Genomic DNA, 22,684 nt, shown 5'->3' on the forward strand with positions numbered 1-22,684 from the left:
AAATTTCATTGAATACTTGAATTTTAGCTGGGTTTTTTTAATTTAAAGTATTTATTTTATATCATTAGCCTCAAATTTTTGCTTAAAATTCCCAGTAATTCTTAAACATTCCTAAAAATTCCCAAAAATTCCCAGAAATTCCTAGGAATTTTTTAGATTTACAGCTTTTCAGGGAAAGTCATTGGTTCTCTGAGTTGGAATTCCTAGGAATTCCTAGGAATTCCAAGTCCTGTTGGCTGTAAACTTGGAATTTCTGGGAATTTCTGGGAATTTCTGGGAATTTCTGGGAATTTCTGGGAATTTCTGGGAATTTCTGGGAATTTCTGGGAATTTCTAGGAATTTCTAGGTTTTTAGAACCAGAGTTGTTATGTTTGGGAATTCCTAGGAATTCCTAGGAATTCCCAGTCCGAATTTACCGTGAAAATTCACACCTTTATTCCCAGGAATTCCTAGGAAAAAATTCCTGGGAATTCCAAAAGCCATTTCGCAAGGGAAGGGCACTCAACCACTTCATCTTCGATATGTCTCCGAATTTTTTGTCCTCTCTCACAAAAAGCTCAATCTTGCTCTTGCCGCGAAAACGAGTGAAGTAAAGACTGACGTCACAATTATTCTTAACGACGCAGGTCGTGCGTTACCTGCACGAGATGATCGCTTAACCCGCTGTCATATATCCTTTCCTCCGACCCTTGCCTCCCCCCCGCTGGCGAAAAATAGTGACGGGCCTAAGTCGTGAGCAGGGCGGAGAGAGGTTAAGCAAGCCGGAAGCATTCCCCGCTTCGCTCTGCACCTGCCTCGTACCTACCTCTGCTCGGCTTAAACTCGTACAAGACGCACCCGACTTGGGGAGGGCAGAGGAGATAATGCATTCGCAACAATTGCCCTAAAATTGAAACAAGTCGACGCATTATGTTTTCTTTAGCTAAAGATCTCCTTCCTGACACACTTCCAGTTCTGTATTAAATTAGCTTCACAGGTCTTCACACTCACTCAAGAGCCTTAGGCGATGAATTAACGACCATCCCTCCCATAGCATTATTTTATTATACCTTGAGAGCAGAATATCGATTACATTCATCCTCGTCATGCACCGTTGAGTTGCGTTCTAAAGGACGTGAGGTAAGATCACGCAGGCTGAGAGAGCCAAATACAAGCAAGCTATTACATTTTTAGGGCTCCTTTCATTAGATAGGGTAAGGTGTCGTGTATTTCCTATTGCGTTTTGTGTTGGTAGCTATGAAACGATCGATATCAATGTCCCATGTAGATGTATTTTCCATGCATGGAGGCGCGACTGCGGCAGACTTGCTTTTGGCGTTTCTCACCTCTTAATCTGTGTTTTATTGTAAGGATCAGAAAGTGTGAAAATTGATACTAGACAAAGTGGAGGAGTTTTCAGCTGTAAATGCGTGTAATATGTCTTCTCGATATCTGTTTGGAAAACGAAAACGATACCTGTTTGCATGTCTCTAAATTATGATCCCAGCTCACTGTATGCTAATAACGAAATATTCACAATGGCGTGTTAAATTCCACAAGAATCGAAAGTGTAATTTCTATCCTCACACTCGTTATTGCAATCCTAGATTTGTTCAGTCGATGAATATCAAGGTTTGAGTACCCACGTGCAAAACCGGAAAAAAAGTTGGAATTGAAACTCATATCTTAAAATTAGCTTCCAAAACTAAGCTATGTTGCTTACAGTTTTCAATAAATTCGGGTGACAGCTTTTTATATCTTCCTTATTATATCTTAGTCTATATCTATTATTTATAACATCTGTTTGTCAGAAATTCATGATAATTGTTGGACTGCAGTCACTATGAGTCAAGCGCCTTATCCCCCTACTGGATATGCCTATGGACCTCTTCAAGGTTATCAACCAGGTATATTAATGAAACAGTACATACATGGGGATAGTTGATGAATTTTTTCTTGAATCATGAGTAGGCAATGGATTAGTGGTTGGCAATTAGATTATTAGTTCACATTTTCAAAGCATTAATTATTCATAAGGGGGTCATCCAACCAAGACATGCCAATTTGGTCACATGCATGTGGTTTGAAACCCTGGTGAAACACTGGAATGATGTGCTATCCATGAGTTTCATATAATAAGGCATCAAACTCAAGTGAACTCATTTCTTAATTTGAATATTAATAACATGTATTTGAATACTTAAAACAAAGACACCCACAAAAACAAACAAACTTTGGTAACACCCTCTCTAATAAGAAGAAATAAGACATTGTCTAAAGAAAGTATGATCACATTCATTCCCTTGTTTACATTAATATTTATTTTACTTTTCTTAAAGTAGGCAGAGGCCATAAACTGATCACAAGAACTCCTCAAATTACCAATTTCAACAGTACCTTCTGTGTCTTTACTCATTTCTTCCTTGCTAGTGCTGCACTTAGGTGCCAACACCTCAGAAACCTCAGCATTGTGATAACATTGCTTACACCCTTTCTGAAAAGAGAAATCACCATAACAATACAATTTTTTGTAACAACAAACTTGCTGACAACATACAAAAAATTTGTGAATATTTCAATTTTCTTTTATCCCTAAGGTGCAGTTGGGAAGCAGTTTCAAAAACTTGTGCATCAGGATTTCCAAACACTCTAAAACATTTAAAGTACTTGGCCTTGCAGCCTGGTGCTTTTATCAGTTTTCTCATTTTTGGAAACCCTGATGAAACCCTTGTCTTCATTTTTTAAATAGTATATCTAAGAATTTTTCATCAGTGTTCAATCCTCTATCACAAAGTCTCGTCTACAATTTGTAAGTTAATTGTGTGACTGATTTATGGCAAGTAACATAAGTGCATGGTCCCCTTGATAGCCCTTAAACCCCATTGAGTGACTAGCTTCTAATTTCTCCTTCATTATCATCCCTGAATCAAACATTAAAGTTATGAGAATAAAAAAAAAAAATGATCAGCAATTAAAGATGCTCAAGATTGTCAAACAAATTCTCCTTGGTGGCAGCTTATAAAATGTCTAGAGAACAGTATGAAGAATAATAGTGCTTTCCAAAGTTAGGGTGTAGAGGGTTAACTCTTTAACTCCCAGATCAAATTTGTAACTCTCCTAACTGTCAACCTACAATTCTTATAACATAAGTTCAGAGAACTTAGTATTGGATCAACTAATTATCCCCAAGTTTATGTTTTTCTTTATTCTTGTCACTTATCTGGTTGATATTGTATTGACATTGTAAGGAGAAATTCTGTCTTGGTCACTCATAAGAGTTAACCCCTAAACTCCCATGAGTGACCAAGAGAAAACTTCTCCTTACAATAAAGCAGGAGATAATCTAGGTGACTGGAAGTTGATCCAATGCTAAATTCTCCCACTTAATATCAAAAGATTGTATGACAGACAGTAAGAAGAATTACTAATTAGATCTTGGGAGTGAAAGGGCTAAAGGATGAATTGTAGATTGCTACACATTTGAATTTTTTCCTTTCCAGCTCAACCCCAGATTGGCTTTGTTCCTCAGCCAGGGTATGGTCCCCCAGCCCCTCAGCAACCTGGCCATGGATCCCTAGCCATTACTGGTGAGTAACTGAAATAATTCAGACACAAACTGATGGTGATAAAATTCTGATTCTGTTGATAACTGCTGATTATAGATTTTGAAATCCAATCATCCATTTAAGTTTGCGATAATGTTATAAAGTTACCATTTTTTTTTTTCATAGATGGCAAAGCACCAAATTCTCATAGTATCCAGTGTAACCCTTAAACTCCCAGATCTCATTAGCAATACTCTTTACTGTTTGCCATACAATTCCTATGTTGTTAGTTTGGAGAATTTGGTATTGGATCAACTAATAATCCCCTAATTGATACTTTTCTAAATTCCCATCACTTGTCTAAACAAGCCAAGAAATATTTCAAGAAAAGTATAAACTTTACATGTTTCAAGCTGAGTAGTGATATTAAAGTTGGAAGAATGTTGATTTCGGACGTATGTACTTCTAATAAAAATTTACACAGGTCTGATCAAAATGGGGATCCACAGATCCTGGACCCTTTCCTTGAATCCAAGAAAAGGGAAGGGAAGCTCACAACCAATTCTATTTTCTCTATGCTAGTTAAAACGTTCATCACAATTATCCCATAATGAGATGAACTCCAACCTATGCTCACTCTAGCAAACCAACAGTTCAGGCATTCTTTGTTACTTTCCAGGATTGACATTCAATTTCAATACCCTTAGTTTCAAAATTAAAAAAACTGCAACTCTAAAATCCTTCAAAAATAAACTGAAAATTCCTAATAAAAAAATTATTAACCTCTTCTTTTCTTTTTTTCTTCTTTTCCCTTGTGATCTGAATCTGGCTTCTCCCCCACATGTCTTGTTCTATGTTATATATTAATTCGAACATTTGTTAGCTAACTTGATATGAGCCTGGTGGCTTCATTTAGGTACTGTTGCAATACACCTTTATGTATTTTACCCTTTAAACACTAACATCAGTATGTATATTCTCCATACTGTTCTCTATACATTCCCTAAGGTACTGACAAGGAGAATTTGTGCAACAATCAACAACTTCTTTAGCTGCTGAAAATTTTCTTTACTCTTGTAACCATACTGCGTGATTCAGGGGTGATATTGTAAGGAGAAATTAGATGCTAGTCACTTTTGGAAGTTAACCTAGTTTATCATGCTTCCCTGTCAGTGATTATCATAGTGTTCCAAAGAGATAAATACAAAAAATTAAAATGTAGTTCTTCACATAATTTATAAACTGATTTATCATTGGACAGGTAGAGTAGACAGACCTACATATTCAGGCTCAGATGTACCCCCTCAGGATGTGTTTGATAACCAGTTTGGCAAGCCTCCAGCTCCCTCTGCACCCCCTCCTGACATGTTTGCGCATTACTCTGGATATGAACAAACACAATTTGGTAGGCTAATGAGGATTTTTTACAAATTTTAATGAATTTACCAAGCGTGTCTCATTAAAATAGGGTCAATTCTTTACTGGAGTCAAGTGGCTCATGAATTGTATGAATACAACTGGAACTAATATCTCCACATTTTCTGCCACATGGAATGAGTGATTAAGAGCATTGCTACTCCCCCTTGGGTGGAATGCCAGTTCATATCAGGTAACCCTTTCCCACCTCATGGATGTCTTCTTATAAGTCAGATTTATTTGATATTTATTAAAATTTTTATTTATTGATTGACCCTTGTTCATGAGATTTACTCCTTGGCAACATTACATAAACGTAGTTTTGCAAAGTGGTAACATTATAGTTTTGTATATATTGCTACAAATTTTGTAACTATTTTATTTAATCCAACAGGCTGTTCATATACGGTTGTGAATATATGGAAGTCATATATTTCATTCATATTTCATTCATTCATGTCTTTAACCGCAGTTCAAATATATTTCATTCAAGGCAGTTCATATGTTCCTCCTCCACCCCCATATGTGCCCCCTCCCTCCTCACAGATGCCAGAACAGCACTTCCAACAGTGAGTTTTACTTCATCATTTGGTGTTAGTTACATAGATTTTTTAATGGGGGAGTTTTTATTGTTTTTATTTTGTAAATTTGTGTCACAAAATACCATGATACCATTAAATGTATCAACCCAACCTGTTTTGATAGCCTGAAGAACAAGTTTTGTAAACTGATCAGGAAGTAAAAGTATTAGGGCAAGTTGAGGTTACGAACTTGCGATCTTTTATCCAACCAGCCCTTTTTGATGTAGAATTATAATGGATGGTGGGGGGAGAGGTCAGGGAAAGGTAAGAAGACAATTGCCCACCCCTTCCTTCCCCCTTTGGTACAAATTTCTTTCTCTCCCCAGCCTTCCACTGACTTTTCAGTGAGAAATACTGAGTACTTGCTCACTAAAATTATGTTTGCTCTGTTGGCCGAGTTGCCGGAAGATCAAATAGAATATGACATCCCATCATTCACACATGAGGCTGGTTGAATAACTGTAAAATGTGCCATATGGTTTTTTTAAATTTTGAACATTTTCATCAAGTGTTTGTCTAAGTATGTGATATCACATTTTCCCATCACTTAAACATATTTATACCCTTGGAATTTTCTCTGCAAGGTGCAGTCAAGGATAACATGGGGGGGGGGGGGGATATTTTTTCTTATCCCCTTAACACTCACAACTCTCAAGGATTATATGTTCCTCATGGTTATTAGAAGGTATTTGAAATAATGGTTGGTTTTGGTCTCAAACCTCCCCCCTCCCCGCCACCTTTTAACCCATCACACCCTATCATCAGTATGATCAGTACTAAGAAGTATCATATCTTTGCGACAGCTTAGATTTTGATATTTTTTTTGTAAAAAATATTATTCTTATACCCTTGGAATTTTCTCTGCAAGGTGCAGTCAAGGATAACATGGGGATATTTTTTCTTATCCCCTTAACACTCACAACTCTCAAGGGTCATATGTTCCTCATGGTTATTAGAAGGCATGGTTGGTTTTGGTCTCAAACCCCCCCCCCCCGCCCCCCCACCACCTCTTAACCCATCACATCCTATCATCAGTATGTGAGTATGCTTATTCTCCATACAGTTCTCTATGAATCTCTTAGAGGTGCTGATTAGGAGAATTTGTGTAACAATCAAGAGCTTCCTTAGTTAGTGATTATTTCCTTTATTGGCCTGACGTTAATCTGTGATTCATAGGTGATATTGTATGGAGAAATTCGATACTAGTCACCATAAGCTAGTAGGGTCAAAGGATCACTGAATGATACCCAGTCTGACAGAAATACTGAATACTTATGCACTTTTTAGAGCCACTGCAATAACAGATGACCAAGCTCGAGATGCAATGATTCAGTTTGTAAGTGAAAACTGTTGTTATGGAACAGCTCCAGCGAGGGAAATGGTGATTAAAGATGTCATTCCTTCAAGTGCTTATCATGTAAGTACAATTTTTCTTGATGTGTCCTTCTTTAACTCTTTAACTCCCAGAAGTGATGAACGTGTAATGATATCTTAGTAATATACATACATTATCCAGCAAACAGGTTATGACAATACTCAGACTTATCAAGTAAAAATTGTTATCTTGATCTAACACCAAATTCTCGCAACTAATTTACAAGGAAGTGTGTAGCAGCGAGAGGGGAGAAGTAACAACCAGATCTTAATTTTGCCTCTTTTTTTGAAAGAATCAGTAAAAGAATTCAGATTTTCATCTTTATCATTCAAAGTACCAATGTAATATATTGCATTTTTTTCAAATTTCTTTTCATTGAATTTTACTTTTGCAGTACTCTCTGGAAAGTTTCTGTGAATCACGTAAAACTGAGTGGAAATTTGAACCTTACCGAGGTACTAAGAAGTATCATATCTTTGTGACAGCTTAGATTTTGATAATTTTTTCGTAAAATTCTCTTTTACGCATAGAATTTCTGTTGCTTACTACTCTGGAAATTGTCTCAGTTTGCGGAGATACACCTCCTAGAAATGTAGTTTCAAAATAGAAGGAAAAACTTCAGTATTGTAGTTCATGTTGTTGAGCGCCGGCCTGCCGTGCGGGAGGTTGAAAGTTCAAGCCCCACACCAGATCAACACTCAGGGTCGTAAAATAATTGAGGAGAATGTATTGCCATCGCTAATACTTCCGCATATGATTAGAGATCTAGTCTTCTCGGATATGGACGAAAAATCGTAGCTAGGCCCTGTCTCCTGCATCTTCTCTGTACTGGTTAGTAGGGGACGTTAGAGAGCAACAAGGTAATTTAGTATCATCAACTGGGTTGATTACGTAAATTGGCCACCGTTAAGAGTTTCAAAGCTGACGTTTCGGTTGTTTGCCCTTTTTCAGAGCGAAGGACTAAGTGCTAACTCGGTTGATGATACTAAGTTACCTTGTTGTTCTTTCCACAGTTTCTCTAGAAACATACCCCCGTTATACGTAAGTGAACACACGCGCTTCTCTCAAAGAGAAGGAGACGCAGCTCCTAGTGTTGTGTTTTGGCCTTGTTATTGTCTATACAGGCAACCCATTCAAACCAGCTCTTATGCTGAAATGGGTCAGCCTGTCTGGATAACGCAAACAAATGAATGAATGAATAATTGGTTAAAATCTTTGTATTGTCAGGTCAGCCAATAGACAGCCCTGTGAACGGACCTGCTCCACCGCCATGGAGCATTCCTGCCAATCCCCCTCAGTTGTTTAAGGACCATACAGCCAATATTGAGGTTCCTCACACCGCCAATATCAAAGTATGAACAGTTTTTTTTTCGTTACGCGACAATGCCCCCTTTGAACTATTTGACCCCAAAGTGTGACTAGCATGTAATTTCTCCTCACAATATCTCCCCTGAGTCACACACGAGGGTCACGAGAATAAAGGAAATGATCATCAACTGAATAACCTCTTGATTGTTAAACAAATTCTCCTCGTCAGCACTTTGGGAAATGTATAGAGAACAGTATGGAGAATATGCATAATGATGTTAGGGTGTAAATGGTTAAGAATAAGAACTGTATGTCTTGCACCCCGTGGGATAAAGATGAATTGAATCCTGAGTTCTTATTGGCTACCCGACCACTCGTGATCACCCGTTTCGAACCCGCAGGAAAAGCAATCCCTGTGGACGGTTTACATAGTACATAACTTCCAAGCCTTTTTTTTTTCCTTTTACAAGAAGAATCCTTTGCGGTACTTTTCAAACATTGAAATCAAAAGAAACATCTCGAAGACACTTAAAACTAAGAAAAAAAACATGCTTCGTGGTCTTGATCCATGAAACAAAACAAGCGTCATATTTTGCGTTTTCGGATGTTTTCAGGTGGGGTCAGCGTTTGGGCTAAGTCGCGCGCGAAAAGGGGGAATAATACTTTTTCATGCTCTTCCTTTCGCGCGTGATTCAAGCTTCACGCTCGCTTCGCGTTTGAGTCCGCTTGTCTAGCGAGTATAAAAACAATATAACACTTCAGCGAGCTATCCATGAAAACGCAAAAACGAACTTGGCCAGTATACAGCCAACTTGATCACACGCTTGAATATGGAGTCCAACCTCGAAGAAATTTAACTCTTTAGAGTCAACACGCCCCCAGGGTCAAATGTAAGAGAGGTTCAAAACTGTCAGTTTTATTCAGCGTGGCCAATTTATTATGAAAAAAGTTTTATTTTACTTTGATCTTGTGTTCATGATGTTTTATTTCACATTTATTCGTAGCCGTGTCATGATTGTATGGCTGTAGGATACAAGCGCTGTTATAAGTGTTGTGGGCGTGGAAGGGTAGGTTGATGCTAAAATTTTTACTATCATATCCTTTTCTGACGAAGAAAGATGCTGTTTGTTTACTCACAACCGTGTAAGAAACCAATAAAAAGAAATCTCCGTAAGAGGAATCGAACTCTAAACCTTTCGATTTCGTACTCCGATGCTGTTGACCATCCGAGCGCGACCATCCGAAGATCTGGTGTTCGTTTTCCCGTGAAATCCGAATATCTGGAATTCGGTTCCTCTTGAAATCCGAAGGTCCGGGATTCGATTCCTCGTAAAATTGGAAGATCTGGGTTTCGATTCCTCGTGAAATCCGAGGGACGGGGATTCGATTCCATTTTGAAATCCGAAGAACTGGTATTCAGTTCCTTGTGAAATTCAAACATCTGGGTTTCGATTCCTCGTGAAATCCGTAGGACAAGGATTCTATTCCTCGTGAAATCCGAAGAACTTGGGTTTGATCAATCGTGGGAGACTGAGATTTTCTCTTTGCAACTTGCGTGACTCGTAAAATACTGAGTGATACTACACACCAAAACGTTTAATAAGATAAATATATATGTTTATTTACCAATATATTTAATCTTTATTTCTAGTTGCGATGTTCCAGGTGCCAGGGTTCTGGTCTCGTTGAAGGAACGGAGCAAAGAGAGCAGTGTACCAACTGCATAGGTAGAGGTTGGAAAACGTGAGTACAGAACTGTCATGGTTTGCATTAAAATTTAGTATTATCAACTGAGTTGATAACGTAAATTGGCCACCGTAATGAGTGTAAAAGCTGACATTTCGTTTCTAACGAAGGGCTTACGCTCGAAATGTCTGCTTTTAAACTCTTTACGGTGGTCAATTTGCAGTATGAACTCAGTTGATAACACTAAATTACCCTGTTATTCTCTCCCACCGACGCAGCACCACAGTCTCTTCCGAAATTTACCCCCTTTATTCATGGTTTTCATTGGTTTGTTTGTTTATTTGGGTATAACAATATACGCAACAAAACCACTGACACAGCTCTTGTAGATTTTAAAGAGAGGTGGACAAATCTTTTTACGGCAACAACATCCCTCCTCATTCTAAAGAAAGATGCCATAAGAAGTCTTTTTCGATTGCAGTTGCGAGGTTTGTAATGGCCACGGCCGAATAAAGTGTGGGACGTGTTTGGGACAAGCCCAGTTGAAAACCTTCATTGAGCTGACCGTAAAGTGGTAAGTTAATGAAGCCATACACATTCATGAACTTCTTCATGTTCTATCAAGTGAGGTTTCGCCCTGGAACAATTCGCTGACTAGGCCTAGTAAGCAGTTCCCGAGGAGTAGCCTGTTCGTGTGAACACCTGCGACTCGTTCAACTGATCTGTTTGAAAATCGAATGGATGAAAATTGTGGCAGTCTCTTGAGCTGTTAACAGTTATTATTATCTTTATTATTATCATTATCATTTTTATCCTAATTATCATTATCTTCACCGTCATCGTTGTTATTGATATCATAATTATTTATTTATTCTTAAGGGAGAACCATGTGTCTAACCATGTCGTGGAGAGAACAGATCGGTTGCCTACTGATCTCATCGTTAATTCCCAAGGAACTGAAATATTCAGGCAAGAACTGCCAAGGGTGAGTTTTTTTCCTTTCCAATAAACTAATCGTCTAAAATAATCATTGTGTACCTTTCGATTGAGTTTCCAAACTTAAAGCAAAGCCAATCAGAATGAGGGAAATATCACAAGGAGCCAATACGAATTCACAATTCAATCAAGAAAATTGTCTCAAGCGCGGGAAAACGCGAGTGACGTTGTCGCGATTTGTTTTAATTTTACATATGATTGGTTGACGGCGCGGGGCGACTTTTCTAGTTCGCAGAGCTAAATTAAGGTAAAGAAATTGAATTGCCGGATGACAATGGACTCAAATGGAAATTGTTCTTCCGTGGCCAGAGGGTCTGAAATGCCAAAGCAAAGTTAACACAGTAACTAATGAAAACAAACGGGAATGTCGCAAGAAGTTTTTGAGAGGTCGAAGAACTACAAAACTTCCTGAAACACGAGAAAATGTAAACTGATTTGCGACTGGTTTTAATTTGCATCTGCTTGGTTTAGGAATTGGCATATTTTAGACCAATCATCATTTCAATTGATTGTTGTGAAACCGGAAACCAACGTCACAACGGCTAATCAGAAAAAAAGGAAAATACTCTGGAGAACCAATGAGAACTCAAAGTTAAAACGAGTAAACTGCCTAAAGCGCGGGAAAACGCGGGCGACCAATCGTGATTTGTGCTAGTTTTGCATCTGATTGGTTGAGAGAGAGAGGTGCAAGTTTTCTGCTCCAATCACTGTGCAAAGTAAACAAAACCAATGCAGTCCTGGATTACTCTGGGCATTCAACTGAAAAACGACAGCAATTCAGTTTTTCTTTTAACACTCAAAAGAATATTGCTGTGTCTTTCACCTTCACGTTCTTACTAAACTACAACCTTGTTCTCTTTGATCCCCGTTAAGGTTTGGCCAATCACGAGCTTTTTTGACCAGCAAGTGAACGTGGGCTCGAAGAGGCTTGTAGACGAACACAGCAACAAGTGGCCAGCCAAGAGCATTCTTATGCAGGTAGATAGGTCTTTCATATGAATAGCTATACCTGACCACATTAATAACTCTAATTTCCCATCTTTGGGTAGACAAGTAAAAACGCGCCTCAGTAAATTAAATCGAAAGTAGATGTGGTATGCTATTTAGAAGACTGCGATTTCGATGATAGTGTGTCAAAGATCCTATTGCTGATTGTGACTTTCATGGTAATTTGGTGGATACGCGTACAAGTTCTATTTAAAACGACGCTTTGACAGAGGAGATTCTTGCTGCCGTCCACTCTGCATGGTTTTTCCACCTGTTTCCTCCCTAATTCCAAACATACGCGCCCCACTAACTAGCTATGACTTTGTCTTCTTTGTCTTCAGCGTCAACAGCTGCGAGCAGTACCCGTGTCCGAGGTTGCCTACCAATGGAAGGAGCAATCAAGCCGCTTCTGGGTCTACGGTCATGATCACAAGGTATATGCTCCAGACTACCCCCAACAATGCTGCTGTGGCTGCAGTATTTTGTAGAGCTGCCTCACATAGAGCTGCCTCACATAGAGCTGCCTCACATAGTTTTAAAATAAATCTTTGGGTACACCATTTATTTTTCACGTAATTTACCACGCTTGACATGAAATTGACGTCCAGCGTTGTAGTATTTGTAAACTAAGGAATCGTACCACAGGTAAAACTTTATAGTACTTGTAGGGGCCAGCTACGCTTGGCAGAATAAATAAGACACAACAACTTCTATGCGTCTGATTCCTTGTATTCTTGTACAGGATAATAAAAACGAATAACAAATAAGGGTCTATCCGGCGACGATTCGAAGTAATTGCTTCTGACACAGCCTAAAATCCTTCGCTAAAACTAACTCGGTAAAAAACGGCAAAAAAGAATCCTGTAAGTAACGCTCAAACTACGCACGTGGCGTGGGAAACTGCGCCCAAGGTATATTGTCAGCGGCGCTATAAATTAAATGTAAACGCCACGAATCATACAGTATTGAATAGGAAAACTACGTAGTCTTGTTTGCATCCATTCTTCGGGATGTTACGCAACACTCCCTAAAAGAAGCTTCTGTCAAGATGCGTGTTGCGTGACATCCCAAAGATCTACTGGGAAGGAGATTCGAGACACTGTTGCCTGGAAAAAAAAAATGGTATTAACTCAGAGAGTTTTCCATAGTGTGAATAAAATACTTATGGTTTCTACGGCTATTGACGCAAATGAAACTTCCGTTTCACTTGTCCTTTTGTGAAAGGAAGACAGCATATTACTTTAGGTCCTAAAGATGCCAAGCATGTGTCTCGTGTTGATGTAACATCTCTTTTTCTTTGTCAGTTTAACACTGAAAGTATCTATTGCAGCTTTTCTTTGCTTTTTATATATATGGATAAACCATACCGTCTCAAGGAGCTGCGTAATTAACTTATTTCCAGGGCAATCCCCCAAAAAATTTTGTCTTCTCCATTTTGTTTGCGTAGTAGTCTTTTTTTTTCGTGAGCTAAGCGGATGTCAGGCGAAGGCAGTTCCTTCCCCCACCCCGCTTAAAGTTTTTTTGCCCGTTTTGGCGTTATGGCCTTGCTCGGGTCATGTCTCTCCTTTTTGAATTAAATTTAGATTAGGAATTTTCTAGGATTTATTACTATAATTACTATTAAAGACTGTGATTAAAAACTGTGAAGATGTTTATTCATGGAAATGAAATATAACCAAATAAATATTTTGGTAGGGTATTGGATTATTTGCCACACATGTTCTCTATTCTCTTAACTTGTTAATTTGCATGGGTGGTGAAACACTTTTAACTGAAGCGGAAATCCCGTTTGTATCTACAATGGTGGTCAAAACTTCTTGGAAAATTTATTGAAAACATGTCCTGCATCCGAATATGTATAAATATATACTTTTTAGCCAATTCGAACGAGATGGTGACACCAAATTTACGCAATATAATCACCACAAAATTCAACATTGTATAAGGAAGAGCACAATTTCGAACACAGGGTCATTTTGGCTTCTTGTCAGCGGTAATTTTCTGGAGGTTGCGGGGTACCCACAGAGGTCCTGTTATACCGGTACCGAAACGGCGGAAAATTATTTTAGTCATTATTTGAATTATCTCTCCGTTTGCAAGCTAGATAAGGAGGAAACGCTAGAAGGATGAATGGTGCGCGCAAGCTCATCCGGTTGGTCGGTTGAATTCGGAAAATCGCTTGCCGTTATGCAACTGTTACTGCTTTAGATGGTGAACTTATTTTCACCTCATTTGAAGTTTGAGCAATATTCACAACCACCCAGGGACTGGCTCTAGGGATTAGGCTCAGCATCAGTTCCCCACATTTCTCGGCCAAGATGGCTTCCTGAATCCTTCAATTCGTTCAAGAACACATTTTGAAGCTAAACAATTGAACACTTTGCCATTGATCAACTTGCAATGACTACTTAGGTATAGTTAATTATAATACGCTGTCGAATTGTTTCTTTTCCGCCTGATTCCACGATAAATAGTAGAGAATGATTTAAAATTACCCTGCACATTTCCTGACCACAAAAACTCGTGAGAACAATATTCATGGTGCAAGATGTCTGCAAGAGGTGACGAAGATCTTTCAAAACGTGCATTCTGGGAGAGGTTAAAGGAATCCTTCTACAAAGAAAGGTTTGAAAAATGTAAATGAAACTAAAGTATTCTCAACATAAGATTTACTTTACCCTCTTGCACTGAACAAACACACTAAGCGGTGTATTTTCTGGAAGACTGCGTTAGTTCACGAAAGCTTGACTTCCTTGATTTAATTGGAACACTTAGCAATTCTACTGCTGGTGAATTTCTAAGTATTTTACTTTCTTGTTGGTACGTTTCACTCAAGCTTTTTGGCAAAATCGGTATTGGTTTAATTTCCCTCCAGGATGTTGGAAAATTAATTAGGGTTGACAAGGTACTCCTTATAGGGAGAGGGAGAATGGAAGAGGGAGAGTCCAGGAGAATAGGGGGCAGTAAGGGTACGAGAGGAATGAGAGTAAAGGGAAGGGCAGGGAAAGTACCCCTGGGTGGGAGTAGTGGCAGAGGAGTGAACAGAATCAGGAGAGTTTCATCCCATTTTCCCCATTCACCATTTCTACCCATTAACTAAATTATAAAATACCTATAGCAATTCTTACACTGGCTGATCAAACACTTGGGTGCTTTCAAATGTATAACCTGTTTTATGGATCCTTTGAAGGAGGTCCTGGAATGCAGGGGATAAAACTCTTACCACTCTGACAGAGAAGAAATGGCAGGTTATGGATTCAAATACAAATAACTTTGTTAGATAGTTAATGAATAGATTTGGAATTACTGTTTTGAATTTATTTAGGGATACACTTACACAGAATGGTGAATCTGAAGAGGAAACTGGCTGGCAGAGAGTAAGAGCATTATTTGATGTTAGGTGGGTATAGTTGTTTGTGCTGTGCCTCCTTCTCCTCTCCCCTCCCCAGGACAACATAGACAGTGAAAAGGAATAAAAAGGAATGAGCAGAACATTCAAATGCAAGAGTTTGTTTTAAAAGCTCATTCCATTGCTACAATATTTCTTGGATATCATTCTGCTGGATGCAGAAAGATGCCATGAGGTTAAACAATGGACTGTGGGGTCTACTGCTTTTCAAAACTAGTTACAGGTTTCCCGATACAATAAAGTGTTATGTAGGTTTCTGACAACTCATAGCACACATAGGATCTCAATAATTTTATCAAGAATTATGTGCTGAAAACACAAAATTGTTTTGTTAACAATTCTAAAACAAAATGATTTTGTTATGTTTTGTTCTTTAGACAGAGTGATGAACATTTTGATAAGGAAAGATGGCGTAGATTCATGAAAGCATTTTTTAAGTCAAGGTAAGGCTGTATTTTACATATAACTATAAGCCTTTGCAATAAAATTGCCACAAAGTGTTGATATCCATATGATTATCACTAATGAATACCTTGGATCAATAGTACACAGGTACATTATGAGAAATACTTACTCTGAATAATGTAATAATGAATAATTCTGTTAACCTTTAAACTCCCAAGATCTGATTGATAATTTGCATTTCTATCTGCCATATACAATTTTTATGATATTACTTCTGAGAATTTGGTATTGGATCAACTAATAATTCCCTTACTGATATTTTTCTTTATTCTCATCACTTTTCTGCTTGATATTGTATTGATATTGTAAGGAGAAATTCTGTCTTGGTCACTCACGGGAGTTTAAGGGTTTATGACATTTCCTCAACATGCAAAATGTATAGACAGCCTGGAGAGTCATGCACAACATTTTTTCCTCAACAGAGGCTATGAAGACGGACTTTGTCCAGAGATGGAACAAATAAGAACAGTCATGCTTACTACGACTGTTTTTGCCTTTGTCTTTGGTGGTCGGTTTGGTTATCGCATCGTAGATGATAGCTTTCGGCGACACAACCAGCTGACTGTGTATGAATCTGCAATGCATGCGCAGCGTCGCTATCATGCATCCATTGTTGTGGGATTTGTCAAGTATGGTTGGCGTTGGGGATGGAGAGCTGGTGCCTTTGCTGGTGTTTATAGGTGAGTGGTGACCTTAACCCTTTAACTCCCAAGATCTCATTGGTAATTCTCCTTACTGTCTGCCAAACAGCTCTTGTGATATTAGTTTAGAGAATTTGGGATTGGATCAACTTATAATTTCTTAATTGAGATTTTTCGTTGTTCTCAACACTTGTCTGCTTGATATTGTATTGACATTGTAAGGAGAAATTCTGTCTTGGTCACTCATGGGAGTTAAATGGTTAAGTTTAGTGTACTGGATGCTTGGTTGAGATGTTCAGGTTTGAGACCTAGCAAGGTCATTATGTTGGGTAAATATTTTGGGGATGCTTCCCTCCCCACCCAGGAAAATGAAGGGATAGGGGCTAACTGTCAGGGAAGCTCGACAGTATGCTGTAAGGGGGAGTACTAGCACTCCCTGGCACTTCATGCTGTAGTAACTGGGATAACTTCTTAAGGCATGGGTTCATAGGTTCACTGGGAGACTTGACCTTTCTGTTGATATTTTCTCAAGTCTTGGAGAAATTTCTAGGTGGATGTTAACCCTTAAACTCCCAAGATCTGATTGTTAATCCTCCCCTGGTGCTGCTATACAATTCTTTGTAAATTTGTAATGAGAACTTGGTGTGAGATTAAGATAACTACCTCTACCTGTAAGTTTGAGCATTCTCATCAACCATCTATTGGAAAACATATAGGAATTATGGGGTTAAATTAATAATTATTAGGTTATTAACCCTATAAAAGGGTTAAAGAAAATATGGAATAATGTTGGTCTTATTTTACCTATTTCAATCTTCTTGAACTGATTAGCGAGTCACCTTATACTCAACCTCTCCCTAGACAGATGAAAAGCTTAAAAAACTCAAAATCACAAGGTCGTCAGTAATGGATAGTTCCATTCCAATAATTAAAAAGGATAAAATGTTTCAGATTTAGTGAAAATGAATTTTCTTTTACATTTTAATTTAGCTTTCTTGTGGTTGCACTAGAGGCTTATCGAAACAGATACGATGCACTGAATTTCATGGCCAGTGGAGGTAAATTTAGAGGTTGAGATCAACTTAATCAATAACTTCAGAATACTTAGTTGGTAAAACTCCTTTGCCCAGAATAAAAAGTCTTGATTCTATTATTTCTGTAATGAAAATTTGTCACTTTAAAAATGGATTATTTATCAATTTAATTTAATTTACCATAACATTTTGCTTTGAACATAACAGCTTCAACTGGTGTTTTGTATAACATGTTTTCTGGGTGGCGTAAAATGGCTGTTGGGACAGCACTTGGCGGTGGTTTAAGGTAAGGCAAGTTTTATAGAAAAGAAAGTGAACTGACTTTTTAATAAAAAGAAAGCTCTTTGACATTCTCTCTTTAGAAGACTTTTATATTTACACTTGGCAAATCATTCAAAAGCTTGAGCTTTTCTGAAATGTTTTAACTAATTCTAGCATGTTTTTGTAGCTATCAACATGCTATATCCTTAGTTAGGCTTAGGTGAATCTTTACTTCTAATCCCCATATAATATTGTGAATTTATTTATTCTGTAAAAGTAGATTTGTCCTAGGAACAATATTAGTAGATTATAAGTAACTTGTTAATGCTTATGTAATAGTTTTCCGTCTAACATGCAAACTACCAAGAATAGCACTCGAGCTAACTGTGGGTGCATGAAATCTTGTGCATACAAATCCAAGTAATAAAATGTATGTATGTATGTATAACTCAACACGATACATTCAATTCGAAAATAATATTTACAACAGTAATTTTATTATTCTAGCCTTGACAAAACCTGTGGGTTATTTAAGTTGTTGTGGATGCATCTTCCTAAAGTGAATCAAAAATTGGTTTCATTAACTACCTAAGTTTGTACTAACTTTCCATTGTACTGTTTTACTTTGACTATGGTTTTATAAAAGCACTGAATAAATCTAATTCATACTCTTCAACTTTCTAAACCTTTAGTTTGCCTCTTGGAATACTTGCACAGGCTGGAAATGCAATTCTACCAGAGGAATATAAACTGAACAGAAAGCAACTTGAGGAATACAATGTTGAAAAGGCAGAGCAGTATGTAATGTTATATTTTCACTCTAATTTAATCCACAATAAATTTTGTTTGCTTTGTTCTGTTCAAGTAAGGAATGGCTGTCTTTGCTCTACCATTTAATCTACAGATTTTATTTTTTCTTTTGACATTGTGACAACTTCAGTTTCACCTTGAAATCAGTGAATGCAGAAGTTGCCTTAGTTAAATCATATTAATTTATATTTTTTATCATTTTGTATCTAACAGGAAACAAATTCTGAAAGCTACCACCAGTTCATTGATAGAATCCATAGAGAAAGAATTAAAACAAAAGGATCAAACTTGTGATCACAAGAGATGACAGTTTTGTTAATTCCTGCTCAAGTCCTGAAAAATAAATGCCTTTTAATTTTGAACCCTTTAATTCCCAAGATCTCATTACAAATTCTCCTTTCTGTCTGCAATATCATTCATATGATGTTAGTTTGGAGAATTTGGTATTGAATCAATTAATGACCCCCTACTGATATTTCTCTTTATTCTCATCACTTATCCGGTTGATAATGTATTGATATTGTAAGGAGAAATTCTGTCTTGGTCACTTATGGGAATTAAAGGGACAAGCAAGGACACATCCATCTCAAGAATAGGAGGAATGAGAAGCACATGATGTCACAAGTATTCACAAAAACAATCAAACGATGAAGTTTATAAAAATTATTAAAAATAAACTATCTAAACATTTAAACTGATGATTCAATACAAATTTTTGTGCAGTATCTTTGTATGCATCACATCAACCCTATATGGCGATTGTAATAAAGTATTTCCTATCAGCTTTCACATTAAAAAAACTTGGTATTTTTTTTTTATAACACATTAATTTTGTTGCAAGTCCTCGAAGGATGTGAAAGATCTGGGAGAGTCATTTTCTCTGGGGCTTTGGAAAGTTACATTTTGAAATTTTTTCTTTAAAGCTACAGTTATCAAATCAGAGGCATTGCTATCTGAAACGCGCCTCTGCCTTTTAAATGGTGTACCACCAGGGGAACGCTTAAATGACGTTCGTCGTAGCTCTGATCTACAGCCACCCCTTATCTTTTTAAGAAGTTCTTCATTTCTTTGATCACATGGGGTTGTTGAGATATTTCTTGCAGTCAAGGCACCTCTCTTCCTTGAAAGGTTTTTGGTATCATTTTGTGGTGTTGCATTGATACTTGTAAGGGGGGTCAGAGGTGGTGGTGGAGGAGGAGGGGGTATCAGTATTGGAGGGGGTGGGGGTGGAGGTGCAGGGGGGGCAACAAGAATGTTTTCATCAGGACTGTCTGAGGACGTAATAGTATTACTGCTGTCTTTCATGGTTACATCTATCTTATTCCTGCTGCAGTATTTGCCAATTTGATGGTACATCTTCGCCAGATTTCGCTTTAAAATGGCTTCATTTGGTTTGTTGAAGTTAAATGTTCCAAGAGATTCAAGAACCTGATGAAGTTGCTTGATTTGATTTCTCTTGGCCTGTTCATTCTCCTAATTCAAAAGAAATGTGAAATAACAAATAAAAAAAGATGATTAATTCTTTCTGAATCTTGGCAAAATGTTATACTAGTAATAAGTTCACTGCAAGGGCTGATACTTATAAGTATATCTAGAAGCAGAGTATGAAAAGTACTGAATAACAGGAGTAAGGTTCTTCAAAAAACTACAGTGTCATGTGGTGTGGGAAAGGGGAATTACAAGACGAAATTTGGTTTCCAAAGCACATCATTTACCTCATCAATTTGTTTGCAAAGGTTCTTATCTTTTTCTGTTACCAAGGCCAACCATTCTCTCTTAAGGAGGTGGCAGTCATCTACTGTGAAAAGATAAACAAACAAACAAAACAGAGATTAACTCTTAAACCCCAACGTCAGTACGCAAATTCTCCATAATATTCTCTATATACATTTCTAAAATGGTACTCATAGGGAGAATTTGTCTAACAATCAAGAGCTTTAGGCTGTGATCATTTCCTTTATTCTCATGACCTAAATGGTTGATTCACGGGTGAAACTTTTGGGAGAAATTAGATGTTTATCACTCTAAGGAGTTACAGAATAAACAATTTCAAGCTATGGTGTTTTGGGGCTCCCTCGACATCTTTGTCATTCGCATCATGAGAAAGATAACACCCTTCAGTGGATAGCGCAGTACTTTCTGTTAAGATAGCCATTTCCCATTGGATATCATTGTCCGCTCTATAAAAAACCAGGCCCTGAGACATAAGAAGGACCAAACATTACGGGATCGACATTGTTGATCCTAGCAGCAAGCAGGACGCGTGTCATATGAACTTCGTAATAAGCCTCTTTCACCGTGGAGTCTCTGTGGCTCAGCGGTAGAGCATCGGAGCGCGGAATCCGAAGATCTGAGGTTCGATTCCTCATGGGGTCTCAGAATTTTTCTTTGCCTCACGCTCGTGACAAGACTTAAAAACATCTTTCTCTAAGAAGGACCAAGTTTATGAAGCTGTGATTCCATTGAAACAGCCGTTGAAAAGTATTTACACTTAATAATAAGGATTTAAACAAGAGAAAACTAACACGATCTTGAAATAACTCGTCAGTTGAAAAGGCAGTACCTGAATTCTGGCTCTGCTCGTAGATATTTCGAATCTCTGCACCTCTGCGCTCTAGAATGTCGTTAATTTTCCTGCGGTCATGAGTTATCTGCAACTCTGTTTGCCATGGATATTCCGTAGAACTAGGGGCTAAAAAGGAACAAATAAAACTTTGAATTACGACTTGTAGGATAGCTCCAAGTTTTAACTGTTTTTCCCTTTACCTTCTTGTCGTACAACACTCTGGTTTTTGTTATAACTATTCTCCACTCCGGGGTCGATTGATTCTAGGTCGTCAGCCATGTTGGGTACACTTTCAAATATCCCGGTTCTAAGGTGTGATTGGTCACTAATTAAATTCGTTCCCAATTCCTCACGTAGTCAACTAGCGTTCTTCTTACCCAGTTTTCACGCGGTCACAAGTTGGGTTCACTGAGTTTAAAGGTTTTATTTTGTTTTTTGCTTATATTTTCAGCCAATTACCATCCAAAAAAGATGTGCCTCAAGTCGTCATTCACGCCTGGTTTTGCACATGTCTCACGTTGCAATTAAATTCATTTACTTCAAATTAATTCCATATTTTTGTTCTAGTTACAAAGTGATATGTTTTCGCTTCCCTTTTGAATTAATTCCGGATAACAGCGTCAATAAAAGACGGTTGCCTATGGCAACCAGACAATCTACACTTGGAAATTTTAAAACATGTCATAAAAGTGGAGTAAACTGGTATAGTTTTTGGGAATAAGTCACTTTCATGGTTGTAAGGAGTGGTTTATAGTAACGGAGCCCACAAAGAAAAAAAAATCGCTTTGAAAATGGTACAAAAATTCATCACAACAAGGGCACCAAGCTAATTTATTCATGAACTGACCACTTAATAGGGTTCTAACCTGCCCTCCGAGTCTATTGTTTTGAAGAGAAAGCAACCAGATGCAGCAATTATGTCAAATTAGTCTTAAACAAAGTGCGCCTGTCATGTTCGATCCAAGCTAAGTTGCCGGTTAAATTCTGCTTGGCGTTGGATACCGAAAAGGTTAGTTTCGTGGGGACATACGCACGCGGGAATATCTTGACTTTGAAGGTAAGACTATCCAAACAAAATTTTGTTTCTGCCATCAAAATGAACTTGTTTCCACGAAGATCGAGGTTACCGTTTTAGTAACCGTAAGAATAATTTTTCACATCAGTTCTGCAACTGTAAACTAAATCGCTGATTTGAGACGCAAATTACACCACCTAAAAATTCGAGAAAAGATGTAACACACTCTATCTGAAGTAAGATTTCTTGAGCCTTAGATGGTCTATCGAAAGCCACAACCCATTTGACTCTGCCAAAAAATTTTTAAAAAAAAAGAGAAAAAGGATCCAATGTTTAAAAAGGAGCAGAATTTCAGCTGTTTCCAGTAAAGATTCCAGATTTCCAGTGATTACGATATCAGTCGTTTTTGTATTATCCCTTACCAAACCAATAACCGCTAATGTAGTTAAATTTAGATCTTGGTCAGTTTATAATTACTATTCAAACGTTTTAAGGTAAAGTAAGATGTTTTCTTGATTTTTCTCGGAACGTTTAATTCGTTGGTGTATTTTCGTTAAAAACAAACTTTATCATCCAAAATTAAGGAGTAAATAGACTCTAATATTTAAA

General features: G+C 37.7%; 3 protein-coding genes across 4 annotated transcripts; 2 read left to right on the plus strand and 1 right to left on the minus strand.

The window, feature by feature from the left end:
* The first annotated feature begins 1,090 nt into the window (after positions 1-1,090).
* Positions 1,091-12,585, plus strand: LOC131777225 (protein SSUH2 homolog). The gene is given in 15 exon segments (XM_059093466.2): positions 1,091-1,120; positions 1,819-1,887; positions 3,481-3,567; positions 4,787-4,930; positions 5,435-5,510; positions 6,810-6,939; positions 7,292-7,352; positions 8,125-8,249; positions 9,210-9,272; positions 9,857-9,948; positions 10,373-10,465; positions 10,771-10,876; positions 11,761-11,865; positions 12,216-12,331; positions 12,333-12,585. Coding segments are annotated over 14 exon segments (1,380 nt in total). The 5' UTR covers positions 1,091-1,120; positions 1,819-1,823; the 3' UTR covers positions 12,451-12,585.
* Positions 12,586-14,192: 1,607 nt separating this feature from the next.
* Positions 14,193-18,849, plus strand: LOC131777208 (complex I assembly factor TIMMDC1, mitochondrial-like). The gene is made up of 8 exons (XM_059093440.2): positions 14,193-14,499; positions 15,200-15,274; positions 15,661-15,726; positions 16,171-16,428; positions 17,380-17,447; positions 17,631-17,709; positions 18,377-18,481; positions 18,708-18,849. Exons 1-8 carry the CDS (start codon positions 14,423-14,425, stop codon positions 18,799-18,801), a joined length of 822 nt encoding a protein of 273 aa, XP_058949423.2. The 5' UTR covers positions 14,193-14,422; the 3' UTR covers positions 18,802-18,849.
* A 469-nt stretch (positions 18,850-19,318) lies between these two features.
* LOC131777186 (mitochondrial fission regulator 2) lies at positions 19,319-21,352 on the minus strand. 2 transcript variants are annotated; one of them, XM_066158676.1, is made up of 4 exons: positions 21,261-21,352; positions 21,058-21,186; positions 20,210-20,289; positions 19,319-19,967 (listed from the first exon to the last, which is right to left on the minus strand). In XM_066158676.1, the coding sequence occupies exons 1-4, from the start codon at positions 21,337-21,339 to the stop codon at positions 19,320-19,322; spliced, it is 936 nt and encodes a 311-aa protein (XP_066014773.1). In that variant the 5' UTR covers positions 21,340-21,352; the 3' UTR covers position 19,319. The 2 variants fall into 2 exon arrangements, with proteins under 2 accessions (XP_066014773.1, XP_066014772.1); XM_066158675.1 differs by having other exon boundaries at positions 20,210-20,292.
* Positions 21,353-22,684: the final 1,332 nt, after the last annotated feature.

The sequence above is a fragment of the Pocillopora verrucosa genome, chromosome 11 (assembly GCF_036669915.1).
Source record: "Pocillopora verrucosa isolate sample1 chromosome 11, ASM3666991v2, whole genome shotgun sequence".
NCBI classification, from domain to species: Eukaryota; Metazoa; Cnidaria; class Anthozoa; order Scleractinia; family Pocilloporidae; genus Pocillopora; species Pocillopora verrucosa.